Source organism: Dromaius novaehollandiae, chromosome 12, assembly GCF_036370855.1.
Source record: "Dromaius novaehollandiae isolate bDroNov1 chromosome 12, bDroNov1.hap1, whole genome shotgun sequence".
Lineage (NCBI taxonomy): Eukaryota > Metazoa > Chordata > Aves > Casuariiformes > Dromaiidae > Dromaius > Dromaius novaehollandiae.
The window spans coordinates 26,472,777-26,488,023 of record NC_088109.1 but is presented as its reverse complement, the minus strand read 5'-3'; the positions used below and the strand labels follow the sequence as shown (position 1 = coordinate 26,488,023).

The window sequence follows — 15,247 nt, the reverse complement described above, 5'->3', positions numbered from 1 at the left end:
CAAGGGCGGGCTCGCTCCGGCGGAGACTCCTGCCTGCACGCCCGTAGCGCTAAGGCGCGGCGGTCCAGTACCGCTGCCGGGGCCAGCCGCGCCCCGCTGAGGGCTGTGCGTGCCGCGGGGCCCCGGCGCGCTGCAGGCGGGCCGGAACGGGGGGCGGAACCTTGTCGCGGAGGCGGCGGGCGGCGCCCGGAACCTTGGTGGCAGGCGCGCGGCCGGCCGGGCCCGTTTGTGCGGCGGACCGCCGTGCCACGTCCCAGGGAGCGGGCGGCGGTTGCGAGGGAGCCGCGCCGCGTCTCGACTCGTCTCGCTACGCCGCCGTCATGGTAGGGCCGGGCCGGGAGGCGCCGCGCTGCCTTGCGGGGTCCCGCCGCGCCGTCCGCGGGCCCTGGGCCGCCCCGGCGGCGGGGAGCGCGCTGGGCCCCGCTCGCGGCCCGCGGCGGGCTCGGGCGCAGCGAGGAGCGGGGCCCGCGGGGCGCTGCCTAGCTGAGGGCTCGCAGGCCCGTGCGGCCGGGCTTCGGAGCTCCGGGGGCTCCCTGCTTGCCTGCCCCTCGGTTTAGGGTGCCGCGCGATTTGTGACCCTTTTCTTGTCCCTTGTTTTCCTGCTTTTGTCGAAGTGTATCACTCTAGTCGCTAAGATCTGATGCGGGATGTATTTGTTCTCGTCTCTGCTTCTCCCTGCAGGTTTCGGTAATTAACACCGTGGACACCTCTCATGAGGACATGATAGTAAGTGCGTGGTGTTTAACAAAAACCGCAGCGGGGGAACTAAACACGGTTCAGCTTTGCTATCTGTGCTCTCTTATAAGACTAACTTTACAGTATTTTCTTAGGAAGGGTGAAGAATGTAATGTGTATACTCTGTATACAAGATGTGTGTGGGATATTAGCTGGAGAAAGCATAACACTGTTAGAAAATGTAATAGTGCCATTTCATCCCATGTAGACCAGAACATGGAGCTACCTTGGGAAGGAGAAATAATTTTAAAATTTAATTTTGATGTCCAGACTTGCTTCTGTGAAACAAAATACATATATACACTAAATGGTGCAGAACTTGGACAAAGGAAATTAGTTTTCCTTTATGTGGATGTTTCTGGGAGCAGAGGTGTAGGCACACATAAGAAGAAAGATTTTAAGTGATTTGTAAAAACAGTGAGTTATAGTTAAATAATGCTATTTCAAGCATAAATAAGAGATATCAGTAACTTATTCACATTTTACTTATTCAGAAACAAAAATACTTAACTTTGTCAAGACTTTACAGCTGGTGACACTGATTTCCTGCCCTCTCCTGAAAATATTGTGTATTACTACTCTGAGTTCCCTAGATTACTTCTGCACTAACTTTTGCACTATTAGTGAAAATGGTAATTGCAGCGGGGGGGGGGGGGGATGATTTGTGTGGATTGTCTAGATTGCTTTAAAACTGTACTCTTTATCCTGCCATCCTGGGACTCAGTCATCTGTTCACAGTTCTTAGAGCTACTTTTAAAGTGTAATAATTGTTAACAAAGCAAAACTTACACAGCAGCTTTTCCATTGCCTTATAGCACGATGCTCAGATGGATTATTATGGCACTCGGTTAGCAACCTGTTCTTCAGACAGATCTGTGAAAATCTTTGATGTTCGGAATGGAGGGCAAATCCTCATAGCAGACCTAAGAGGGTAAAGTGCATTAATCAGAAGAATTTACTCTGTGGAAAGCTTTAATATTTCCTCATTTTGCCTTTTGGTAATGTAAGAAGCATAGTAAATTTCTCCCAGATAGTATTTACTATGTCCGGTTGTTGCTAAACAACCCTTTAGAGGTGTGAGAGGGGACAGAGAGCCAGTTAGAAATAACAGTGTGGCTTTTTAACTCATCAAATGCCTGGCACTTATAACTTCCTAGAAGTAAACTCAGTCTTATTTGTTAATATGTGGAAAAATGTTTGAATTGTTTTCAATGGTAACTGCTCTAACAGTTGTATGTGCCACTTTTCATCTTGGCATTACTGATATATTCTTTATATCACTGCATTAATTACTTACAGAACACCAGTTTACAATATGATGGCTGTGAAACAGCCAAGACTGTAATGGGTTTCTCTGATCTTTTCCAACTAACATTGTTTCTTGCAGGCATGAAGGTCCGGTGTGGCAAGTTGCCTGGGCTCATCCTATGTATGGAAATATCCTAGCTTCCTGTTCCTATGACAGGAAGGTTATTATTTGGAAAGAAGAAAATGGCACTTGGGAAAAGACATATGAGTACACAGGGCATGATTCCTCAGGTATGGGATATTTGGAGCTGGGAAGTGAAACTGGGGATAAAAGAGGATTCAGATAAGATTGGAATAAATCCTTCAGTGTTAAGGAAAAAAAGCCTTTATCAAACAGAAAAGGGTAAGTTAATGGAGAGACAGTAAGTCTGTTCAACAGAAGGAGGATGTTTATATAAAGGCATACTGCTTGATAGCCTGCTGTTTCAATTCATACAATGTTTGCATTGGAGTTGTTGTACAAATAAATCAGCTTTCAAATAAATAAGATGGTAGGATACTGTATCATGAATTCTGTATCTTATATGTCCACTGTAGGAAGAAAGAAACAGTTGGATTTTAGCATGCTATGTTTTGTTCTACAATGGCAGCTGCTTTGTCCAGATGACTGGACCTTCTACAGGGAAATCTGAGAAGTCTCCAGAGTTCTAAGTACACCAAAGCCCTAAGATGATGCTAGTGGCCTCCTGAGAAAGGAAAGACAGTGGCAAGTCTTGCCATTCAGTGTTATTCTCAAAGGGATCAACTAAACTGCTCTTGATCGATGTCCCGGAGACTAAGCCTGCATTGAAAATGAGAGTAGGGCTACTAGTTTGATACACAGTTTTGTTTTCTTACTTGTGCAGACCTCTAAATACTATGCCTGTCATCTGGCTTTGGTTCTAGAGTCAGTGATATTCTTTGCTGTTTTAAGGGATAGTCAGAGTTTTTTACTCTCATTAAAAGCACTCTTTTGATGTTCTCTTTGTAAAAGGTTGCTAAAAATGCAGGCAGCTTTCCATCGTTCAGTGAAGTAGGTTAACTGACTGGCTTTGAAATTTAAGAATGCCAAGACTCACATTCTTAGTTTTCAAAGTTGTTCACTTTTAGTGACTATTTGCTAATATTAGTCAGTCAATTTTAGCTAGTTGCTGTGTTGTAATCCAGTCTTTCTCATTTTTCACAGTGAATTCTGTCTGCTGGGCACCACATGACTACGGATTGATACTGGCCTGCGGGAGCTCTGATGGGGCCATTTCGTTATTGAGCTACACGGGTGATGGGCAGTGGGAAGTCAAAAAGATCAGCAATGCACATACTGTAAGTCTGTTCTTTTGGAGTAATACAGAGTTCTTGGAGCTACAGATAAATGCCTCAAAGAACTTGTAGAGTAGATCAATACCGAAATGCAATGAAGTGACCCAAAACATTTTCCAGAATCAGAAATAACTTCTGTTTTAAGTAAATCCAGCATGGGAAGGTATACTTTGTAATCAGTGAAATAAAATAGAAACAACAGGTAACAGACAGTGCTGTTCAATGACTTTTAAGAATTATTATTAAACACAGTGCTGAAAGCTAAATGGTAAGAGATGGCCTTAGTATTAAGAACAATTGTTACAAACTGGCTGTGAATAAACTGAGAGTGGAAAAACTGCAGGACTGACATTTTGCCTGAAATAGTAGCGATTTTTGCTTACGCAGAACTTGATAAGCATCTAAGCAGTTTATAGCAGTGGCATGCAATAAAAGGAAAGTGGGCTCTGGCCCAACAGGTCCCTTTAGTCCTGCATTCTTAAATCTTAGCAACTGCATACATCTTATCTTTTCAGTTTATATCTCTTTCTTCACTGTTTACATATTCGAGATGAGCTTTGCCCATAAAACAGTTACTTAGCTACCTAAGACCTTCTGAATAAATACCCTATTGAGGCTAGACCATATTGTAGAAGAATCTCAGTTTCCTAAGTTGGACTTATTCCCACTCCCTCTGTCCCGCTACAGAGTATGCTAGGTGTCCTTTGCTACCTCAGCAGCTTTTGATTTATTTAAAGTAAGAAACTTTAATAATGAAACTATTCCGTTAAACAGATTGGATGTAATGCTGTTAGCTGGGCTCCTGCTGTTGTACCAGGAAGCCTTATAGAACAGCCATCTGGTCAAAAACCAAACTACATCAAAAGATTTGCATCTGGTGGCTGTGACAACCTTGTCAAGATCTGGAAGTAAGTGTTCTTGTTGCCTGAATTAAGAACTCAAAAACTGATATCTTTTATAGTCTTTGAATGCCACTGTTAATATCTCAAGTAATATTTTAGACATCTATACCTGCATCTTTGAATAGCATTTTAGAGAAATGCTTTAGAGAATCAAAACAACTCAGTGACTTAGTCTCTCACATGGTTCTTGCAATTCGTGTCTACTGTGCTTAACTGTATCTTGGAAAGCAGCTTTTTAATTTCGATTACATTTGTCCCTTGGAGGATAACAGATCTCTGTACGGTTACTGGAGATCAAATATTCTTCTCTTATGCTGTATTCTGTCCCCTTGAAGAGATTTTGCCAGTTTAAGCTATAGAGCTTTTTAGAGAAGTGGGGAACGCTTGTGCTTCATATCATCTGGATAAACCAGGACTGCAAAAGCTACAAAAACCATCTTCCAGAGTAGAAGGTGGCTGCTGTCACCCTTCTGACAGTATGAATGTGTTTTCAGAGAAGAAGATGGCCAGTGGAAAGAAGAGCAGAAGCTGGAGGCTCATAGTGACTGGGTTCGAGATGTAGCCTGGGCTCCATCCATAGGTTTGCCAACAAGTACCATTGCTAGCTGCTCACAGGTGAGGCTTTTGTTGGAGTGAGGTGGGCAGGCTCTAAATGCCCAGAGCTGCTGTGTGGAAGTGCAACCATAATACAGAGATTGTTCTTTTTCTGTATTATAATTTCTGGTCCAACCGACTTGCTCTGCTTGCTTCTGTAGGATGGCAGAGTGTTTATCTGGACGTGTGATGATGCCTCTGGAAATTCATGGTCACCAAAACTGCTGCACAAGTTCACTGATGTTGTCTGGCACGTGAGCTGGTCCATCACTGCAAATATTCTTGCAGTGTCTGGAGGAGACAATAAAGTGAGTGCTACAGCCTTGGCTTTTATTCTTGCATACCATATTTCCAGAAGAGTTGAGATGACACAGGGTACTGTCATTTCTGTTGCTTGCATGAAGACTGTTGCAGATTCGTATTTGATTGCTGTGGTGGTACAAATTTTTTTTTGACTTATCAAAGGGGGAAGGGAAGAAGAACCTAACCCTTGGTAAACTGTTTGCACTGCATTTTGTTTTAGTTCTTACTGGTGATTGGAAATGCAAACAAATCTTATTTTGTAGGATAGTCATATCAGTATTCATATCCTGTTTTCTTACTGCTGGATAGTTCTTTAGTATACAGCAACAAATAACTTGATGCAGAAGTCAAGTGCTGCAGCATTGTTTTAAATAACTGTAGACCATCACCAAACTAGCGATGAGGTGATAGTTGCAAGGAAATGGGAATGGGAAACTGAGAATAATGTATTAAGGCCAAAATTTCTTCCTGATCTGTTTTTGAGGTCACGCTATGGAAGGAATCAGTAGATGGACTGTGGGCATGCATCAGCGATGTCAACAAGGGCCAAGGAGGAGTGTCTGCCGTTACAGAGGGGCAGCAGAATGAGCAGTGATGTGTGGTTGAACAGTCCAGCTGCATCAAGTGATCATTATCCCTGATTTGTAATGTCTTGAACCAGACGAGAACTGCTTTTATCTAAACTGGACATGAATATTTGGAAATAAATATTCAATTTTATGATCACTCTATAACCATTAATGGGAAGCTACAATGTGTTGATGATAGCCTTAATTGACATTCCCTTAAATTAAAGGTCAAGAGCATAGCAAAGCACTGTGTCTTATACTACTCCTTGATGCTGTAAAAACTGCAGCCTGCCTTCTGGTTTAGAAATCAGATTCAATTAGATATGCTTCAGTCAGACTTCAAGCACTTGAGTAGGAACAGGAAGAAGCCAAAGTGCTGATGTGTGAACACTTTTTCCAAGGGGACAAAAACCTAGCTCTTTTAAAGGCTGAAGTTTCCTTTCCACTGAGAGGGAGGGCTGTGGGAGTTTTCAGCATTAAGATGAAAAGAATTGCTATTGTCCACTCATCCAAGTGGATGGCCTCTGTGCTTTCCTTAATTTGAAAAGGAGTAGTGGAATACATGTCTTTTGCTTTACAATTATCTCAAACTTGGTTATTTAAACAACAAATCATCAAAACTTAATTTGAAAGTTTTTTAGCCACTCTTCTGTACTGTACCTCAGGTTGTTTTTTTTTTTTTTTTTTAAGATACCAACAGAATAAAGTCTTATTGGTTAAAGGCTGGTGTGCTGTATTATTAGATAATGCTTCTACAGGGGCCTTGTCAAGACTGTCTGCGGTGTCCCTTTAGACATTCCACTGTGCTCTTCTGCTCTCATCTGCAATATTATTTTTCTGAAGCATTTCATTATACTGGTAGTCATTAGTGGACTAATAGCTTCCCAGCTACTTAGCATTAAAAAAGAAAATGAAAACAAGTGCCTGAATACAGCAGAAGGCAGTATCTCCCCCTCCTGGAATGGGTCTTACAGAGACTAAGACAACACAAACTGAAGCTTTGCCTTCAGAGAAACTGCTACATGCTATTGCAGTTCAGGCAAGACTCCTATACTCAACCCACATTTCAGTATGCCTTCACCTGAAGGGCAGCTTTCAGGTAGCTTTCCTCACCTCCCACAACAGGTAAAGCACTTAACTAAAAGGTCACATCTCCTATCCGCTTTCCAGTTGCACTGGAACAGCAAATGAACAACTCACAGCCTTCTTTTTTCTCCAAGGTAATTGTTCCTATGCATGTTCTTGTTTTTGGTACACTTCAGATAACATACCCCATTCTTTTCCAGAAAGCTACCTTCATTTTATGATAGTTATGTATACTAACCAAATAACATCCTAGCTTACCTCACAAAAACACTTACATGATTTATCTTTTACATGCCAACAAGAGTATTTACATTCCTATTCCTGTTTAAATGCTCTATATCCTTACCCCCCAAAACAAATTAACTTACCCCAAAATCAACATAATTACATTCACACAGTTCCTTTTCAAAATACACAGCAAATAAGTATTTCTTTAACAAGGTGATGATGACATATCAAGGTGACTAAACAGCTTCTGAGTGCCTATGTCCTTAAATTTTATGAATTTTAATACTTAATAGTTTATATTTATTCAGCAGCAAGGTTCAATTCAGCAAATAGTTTATCTGTTGCAAATTTAAGCACTAGGTGAGAGGTTCTGAATTGCTCTTAAGGTTTTTGGATCTTTAATCCCCTCTCTTCCACCTACTTGGGCATGGGGTTAGAGAAAGAAATCCTCACCACAAGTTTCATCTGTGCTCAGCTGTATAACACTTTCTCCTCACAGTGCACCACAGTTTCTTTTTCATTAGCTGAGGACAACAAGGTTTGCATCTTATTTATGAGGACTGAAAGGAGTTCCTACATGAGAAATGATGTTCTAACATTCAATCTGCATTGTTAAGTTTACGAAGTTTCTAGCATAAGAAGTATCACACTGATACACTGAAAATTACACTGTCTTTAATGGTAACTGTGGTCACTATATATATATATATTTTTTTTTTTTTTTAAATTACAATCCATGGGAGTTACCACCCTAATTTAGATAGGTTGTTGCATGGATCGATACCTTACATTTCGGTTTTCTTCACTAATTTGGAGTGCTGACAGCCTTAATAAAGCAGAAGATGCTGAGCCAAAGACAAGCTCCTTAAAGCTACCAGGGACTGGTCTCCCAATCACATTAATTCAGGAACTATCTAATGCTAGGGCCAGACCAGATCAAAACACAGTGCGCTACAAAAATGCAAGGGGCTTCTGCTTCCTCATCTCTGTTTCAGATGGGATCCAGAAGCTCTCCAAGTATGGTATCATCACCAGTTTTCCCTGTGCTGTTGGGAGTTTTTGCTTAGAAGACAACATGGAGATCTAACTGTATCAGAATTTCTTGAACTAGGTTTGTTGCTAGAGGGATTTGTGACCTGACACCTCTATTTGTTCTCAGCTCGCTTGTCACAGATACAAGCTCTCCTAGTTTTACCAGCTCAACTGGTAAATGTGTTGACATGTCTGACTGTATACATGTTGACTGGTAAACATGTATAGACAGGTTTCTGAAGTGCTAAAAAAATTTGTATCATGTCACAGATCTGATTTACAACATGACTGCCTAATATTTGAAACAGTCCACCTAGAAAGCAACAACATGAGACAGGGAAGGAGGGAACCTCTTAAATGATGTTTGCAAAAGAAATCAAAGTGGAACTGCATCCCAGATAATACTTATTTTCCAACTCAACAGATGTGCTAAAGAGACAATCTTCTTTGGCCAGAGTGCAGTTACGATGGTTATAGCAAAGCTCCCTATTGCATTTTATCAAACATCAAAGCTACTTTAATTAAAGTCCTCCTCCTTTTTCCATCTCTGAATATTTCCCATTTTCCCTTCTCCCAGTTATACCAGTGCAAGTTTGTGGGGCTGCAAATGTGAAAGGGATCCTACAGAGAAGCCACGTCATTCAAGTCTAGCTAGAAAACAAGTAACAGAAGTTTCTAATTTGCCTTCCTTCACCATATATTCCTTCTTTATTCCTCTAAAGCAAAAATCACAGTATTGCCAATTTCTCTCTCATGAGATATTTTCTAGACTGTGAGCCATTGCTGTTAATCATCAGTGAAGTTCTTTAAACTTAATTAATATTTCATTTTTACAATAATGAAAGTAATGCTTACTAGGTATCCTTTTCAGTTTGAGTCCTCCAGCAAAAGATGACAAAATCTGATAAAACAGAACGTGGGAGAGAATACAGTAGGGAGGAGATGCACTTACGGGCAAAAAAAGAGAAACAACTTTCACCACAGGTCGGGAATAAAGCTTAACTTCTCCATTTCTGTTACACCACCTCAAATAACAATAATGTTATTTTCGCCTCTTTGAAAAAATATACCTTATGGTCATTAACTTATTTTAAAAAGGAAATGTTAACACAGCAAAAGGAAGGGAAAACTTCCACTTCACCGCCTACACAATTTCATTGTATGTAAAAGTAAATGCAGCAACAGATCTATGCACTATTTTCACTTTTTGTTGATTTTGTTATCGTATAAGCAGGCCAAGTTTCCAAGGAATTCAAATACATATCAGATTGCATTTCCAGTTATATTGTAGCACAGAACAAATATTCCACTTGGTATATAAAGAAGTACTTAAAAAAGCAGCCATTTGGTGAAACCATAAAACTAGGCAGGTAAAGTTTCAGACAGCTTTTGTCTATTTTCCTGTACAAGGCCTCTCTGCTAGCCCATCTGCTTCAGTTGTAATATCTTGGTTACAGAAGAAAACACGGTAAGCGACAGTCTTCGGACACGGTATTTTTACTTTTAACATATAAAAATTGTGTTTGTTTTATACATCCAACTTCATAAACAAGTATTTCAGGACAAATTTTGTAACTGGATCTGGATTCAATTAAATAAAGAGAAATATTGCAAAATATGTTTTATTTTTCAACCTATGTTTTCAGGTTTGCCACACCGCTTACTGAAGATAATCATGTTTCTCAGAGGTGCTCTGCTTGTAATTCTCCTCTTCAGTGTTCTTTGGACAGAAACTACTCTGGCTGGCTCTAGTTTTTTAAGCCCTGACTATAAGAAAATACAGGTAAAAGATTCAGAAAAATATTTCTTCAAAGCTGTCCTCCCCTAAGAGACCTTTAAACCAAGATTCTTTACAATGTTCAGAGAAGCCTTTAGAAGTTACAGTTTCTGGAAAAGGAAAGAATTATGCCAGAGAACTTCTGTAACAAACCATTAGCACTGTATATGTGCTTGAGAATTAAGATCTAATCTCACTCACTAAGAATTAATAATCTAAAAAGGAACGATTAGAGAGAAAGTAGCCATTTAAGTAATTTGTTGGCAACTTCTGGTTTTTTTGGAAACGAAATGGAAAGTGGCTCTTCTCTAAGGAACTCAAACCAAATTCCTGTAAGAACGAACGCAGTAATAGCAGTACAATCATTATAGACCTGTGGATCTACATAGCCTTAAAAGAAGTCTGTGATGCCTTCCATTACCTTGCTGCATCTATTTTAATTTTGGATTCTAATTTCTCTGCTAATTTGATTATGGAAAGAATATATAGATGTTATTTTGCTTGCTTTCCAGCAACGAAAGGATCCAAGAAAGCCAACAACAAAATTACACCGTCGAGGCGTGGAAGGTTTTTCGGATACAGATGAAGCATGGGCAGAAGATGACAATAACAGTATTGAAATTAAGGTTTGCATTTTTCCCTCTGGATCACACAAAAGTTTAAGAGGTGGGGCTGGCGGCAAGGGGAAGTATATTTTGCATCACATGAAGTAGTACAAGTGAAAACTACTTTCATATTCAATTTGAAAGGCAAGTAGGAAAAGGCACATGAAAACTGCATGCACTGATGGCATGAAATAATTTAAAACTGACTGCAGTAAATCAGATCATAAACTCCTACTAATGATTTACTTAAGTTTTGAAACTCGCATATAATAGAGTTTCTCCTAAAGCTTTCTTTTCTCCAGTTTATTGTGCAGTTTGGTCTGCAGTAGCTATACGCCCCATTTCTCAGATTTCGATTTCATGTCTCAATACTTATAAATGGATAGAACAACTTTCACATATTTTGCTTGTCACTGTTCCCATGAATAAGATTAATTTGCAATGTCCTTGTCCAGAAACTTGTCCACTAAACTGTTGTCTTTTAATGTTTTTTTTACAGTTTAATGTTCCCTTTGAAATTGGTGTCAAGATAACAGAAGAGCAGTATCAGGAATATGGACAAATGCTGGAGAAGGTGCTAGGGGACATTCTTGAAGAGAACACTAAAGGTACTTTCAACCAAGTCTCCAAAGCAGAGACTTCAAAACAAAAATCAAAACCTTTTGCCACCTAATCAATCACATAAAACATCCAAAACAGTATTTCAGAAGTGATTGTGAGTAACTGACCACTGGGTGAACCACTAAAATAACTGATGTTCAGAAACTTGGTTGAACTTTGAAGTATCACATAAAAATATATTTTAAAAGGAGGTGGGAGGCTTCCTTTCCTTCTACTACCAATCTTTTTTTCCCCACCCTCCCTCAACTCTCAGCATTTCCCTGTGTTCTCAGCTGAATAAGACCTTCACACTTTTCATGGCGAAGTTTGTTAGTTAAGTTGCTGTAACTAAGCTAATTCTAGCCGATTCATGGAAAGCTAGCGTTCTAATGACTAAATCCCACCCCATAAACTGCCAGGCTTTTGCCTTCAGAGTCTTTCGTACTTTATTTGCACTCACTCTCATTATGCTGACCTTTCCAAATATCTCATTTTAACAGTTATGTCAGTCTTGATATCTATACTATACATTGCAACTACAAATCACTTCATGCTTCTGCTTTCACCCTGCTTTTCAAGCTCCCAGCGCTCTGCCCCAAGCTCTTTGCTCTGTCCACCTTCAGACTCCTGCCGTGCTGCTCCTCCTGTGGCTCTTACACAGCTCAGTGACGTTCTGTTGGGGCAAGCACGCATAAAACGATTGGAAAGCCACCTTCTCTTCTGCCTTCGTTTGAGTGCTCGTGTCGGACAGATTAACAAAACAAGACTTTCAAAAAAGTACTAAAACTATCAATTCCTATCAAAAACTATCAATTATCAAATATTAAAACTAACAATAAGCTTTCCCTTTTGCATTTTTAGAAACTCAGATGAAAAACTGAGGCAAGCTGAAGGACAAAGACATCACCAACACTATTCTGCCTGGAATGTTTCAAGTTTTACTTTAAAATGAAACTATTACCGATTTCACAACTGTAAGGAAGGAAGATGTACATGAGCCTGAATAGACTGCTCTGATAAAAAGATGCTAACAGATGATCTTTTATGGAATACAAACAAGAATAGCAAAGGGCAAGATTAATGACAGGCTGACACGTAGACTTGTTTTATCTCTTTCTTGGGAAAAATTGTGATTATTCTAAACTTGAAAGCTGTATGAATCCATTCTAAAACTGATGGAAACTTTTCTTACTCTTCTATATGCATCCGAAATATAATAAAGCTTATGTTGAAACTGCATTTACTTGTTATAATTTCTAAGAACAGATCAAACTAGATATTTCATGTAAGAATAGAGAATAAACTATGCAAACACACACATGGAATGAGCTTTCAGTTGCCAAATTAGCTAAATTGCCAAGGGATGTGTCAACATACGTTAAGATAAAGGAAATCATCCAATACCTCTTCAAGTTAGAAAAACAATTTTCCAGTTAACTTACTTGAATTCAGAATCATATCGATATTGGTGCTAGACATCAGAGACCAACAAGGTAATTTTTCATGCTTTCAAATGCATAAACCAGTATGTTCCACTGTAGTACATAGTCTTTTCTGTACCTCAGCAATTAAATACTTCTGAAAGCCAAAAATAATGCCCCCATGGAGATCTGTTAATCCATGAACATTTGCTAGACTGTACTCACAAAAACACTCTATAAAGTACTCCTGGACAGGCTAGTGTAACAAAAGTGAATCCAGCTGCCACATTTCCCAGGCAGGTTCTCTCTTACCATCACAAAATTAATCACCTAAATGAAATCATCGCTTTGACGCCACTAGCACCATCTTTTGTCACACTGCACCAGAAAGCAAACAAGAACTGGAGGTGTACGGACGTGGATTGAAAAGAAGCGTGCAAGATGCAAAGATACTTGCGACTCTTATCACCAGTTCAGAAAACCACAATGTTTACATGCCACATGAAGAAGAAATAATGCAATGGTTTTCCTCCACATTATATAACGTTTCCAGGCACAGATCTTACCAGCATTTCCTAGACAATTCCTGTAAGCCGTGCATGTGCCTGGTGTTCTCCTGTAGAGCAGCCAGCACCAGGGAAAGCAGCAGGGTTTTCAGACGTGCAGCAGGGTTTTCAGACGCGCAGGTCTCTTTCACAGCGTGCAAAGCCAGTCCAGAGTGAGAGTGCTGACACGTACTTTTCAAAACCCGCAGAAGTGTCATGAGAGGGAAGAGTCAGAGCACTGAAGTTGCATCTATTTTCTTTAATGCTGAACTCTAATTACTTTCACTGCACATCTACAGCTCATGTTTAAACGTTACTTCTGAGAAAATAACTAATGTTTTCAAAGCATAATTCCTAGAAACATCAATCAACCAATAACCTGCCCAACAGTACAGAAAGGAAACCATCGGCCAGAGATACTGTATAAATCCTTCCTTAAAAAGGAGCACTGCAGGTAGAACCTCTCTTTCTAGAATTCTGACAGAATTGTACAGGATTCAGTCACCGTGAAGAAAGAGTGGCTGAATTACGAAATCAAAATCGAGGCATAGGCTATTAAGCACATCAGTCTGCAGCACAGCATATTAAGAGGACCATTGTAACACTGCCTTTAGATCAGTGTTTCCTGGTGATTTAGAAAAAAACCCTTAGACCTATAAACGTGTGTAATATTTCCTCCTTTGCAAATATACCATCAGCCTCAAGAGGGTAGCATGACCTAATAACGCAGGGACCAACCAGACCCCAAGTGCTTTCTTACCTGCCGAGGAAAGGGATAAGCATCAGTTTCTACAAGTTTCCCATTCAAAGAGATTTTTCTTACAGTCTCTCTTGCTTTGGAGGCAGAAGAATAAGTAAGCAAGGCAGCGAATCCTGGCATTAAGGGGAAGAAAAAAAAAAAAAACCCTAACACATAAACTAGATATTTGAGTCTTCAGTAAAACTGGTTGTTCTAATCCAGAAATTACATAAAAAGAATGCTAAGAAGGTGATCTAGCCAAGATCCAAGAATTATTTCATCAAACTCAATCAAAGCAAAAGCATGTCTTTTCTCTGCCAACTCAGGTCTAGACTTGTCAGAACCCAAACAATTCTGTTCGGTCGCAGAAACAGGAGTTTGATGATGTTGTTCTTGCTGTTCTTTACTTGCTTGGACACATTATTGCCAAGTAAAGAGAGTCTATATGCACTATGTAACAACATGCCAAAACACTCCTACATGACCTGGAACCTCCCACAAGGTTACACACACGTTTTATTATGTCCGTAAGTACTTCTGGAGGGGAGGGAGGCAAGGAAGAAAGAAAGAGAGGGAAAACAGAAAAGGACGTTCTAAGTCATATTCCTGCAGACTTCCCTAACCAGGGAGCTGTTTTTGGCACCGGTCACCATTTCTGGGTTACTTAGTGCCAACAGGTCAGGATTTTTCATGCGGCAGCTGAGTATGTTTATTTCTTTGTGATTAGTCCTTACTAATAAGTTGAGATAATTGAAATAATGAATGAAAGATAAAAACCACACTAGGGAAAGGCAAATGCAGCCATCACAGGACTCTCATCTTCAGCTGTAATCACTCTCTAAACTGAAGAGGATGCAGTACTGCTTACACTGCATTTTCTTCCAACACCCTTAAGAATTAAAGTACAAGCTGTCTTCTTGCACTAATTAGACATCATTATCCAGTTGTGTAAAAGAAATAAGGTAACTTGTTAAACGCCAAACAACCTAGTTTACATGCAAGGAAGACTGATAGCAATATACCACATCAAAGAAAAAAAAAATCAGAGTCCCCCCAAAATAGCAGTTAATATTGAATGCTCTTAAGTGCCTAGTTCTTTATAGATCTGGGAAGTGGAGAACATCCAATCATTTTTAATGTAATAGTTCTCTTATCTAGTAGATACCTATTCTTTTTTCTGTAACGGTGTATTACTAGACTTGGCTTTACAAAACCAGGAACTCAAAAAGTAAGAAACGGAGAAAAAAATGTTTTACTTTCTTCATTTAAATATTCTCCTTAAAATTCTAATCATTAAGATCCCAAATGCATTTCAACAGATCTCGTTCAAGACAGCCATTCGTCTGGACTCACCACCCGTTCTTCCGAGCTCAGACTTGACTCGTCCGCACACGCAGACTTTGGGGAGGTCCCTTCAACAGTCCTCTTCGACGCGTCACGGAGCGCTCTTTGGGGTCATTCCGAGCGATATCAGGACTGCCACACGGTCTTTTCCAGGGAAGGGAGA

At 40.0% G+C, this 15,247-nt stretch overlaps 2 protein-coding genes across 2 annotated transcripts; both read left to right on the top strand.

Annotated features, from left to right (window-relative positions):
• The first annotated feature begins 145 nt into the window (after positions 1–145).
• Positions 146–6,428, top strand: SEC13 (SEC13 homolog, nuclear pore and COPII coat complex component). Its single transcript, XM_026099656.2, has 9 exons — positions 146–323; positions 682–726; positions 1,551–1,666; positions 2,123–2,274; positions 3,209–3,342; positions 4,114–4,247; positions 4,736–4,856; positions 4,997–5,143; positions 5,623–6,428. The coding sequence occupies exons 1-9, from the start codon at positions 321–323 to the stop codon at positions 5,731–5,733; spliced, it is 963 nt and encodes a 320-aa protein (XP_025955441.1). The 5' UTR covers positions 146–320; the 3' UTR covers positions 5,734–6,428.
• Positions 6,429–7,900: 1,472 nt separating this feature from the next.
• Positions 7,901–12,274, top strand: GHRL (ghrelin and obestatin prepropeptide). The gene is made up of 5 exons (XM_026099658.2): positions 7,901–9,521; positions 9,700–9,836; positions 10,343–10,456; positions 10,935–11,043; positions 11,897–12,274. The coding sequence occupies exons 2-5, from the start codon at positions 9,729–9,731 to the stop codon at positions 11,914–11,916; spliced, it is 351 nt and encodes a 116-aa protein (XP_025955443.2). The 5' UTR covers positions 7,901–9,521; positions 9,700–9,728; the 3' UTR covers positions 11,917–12,274.
• Positions 12,275–15,247: the final 2,973 nt, after the last annotated feature.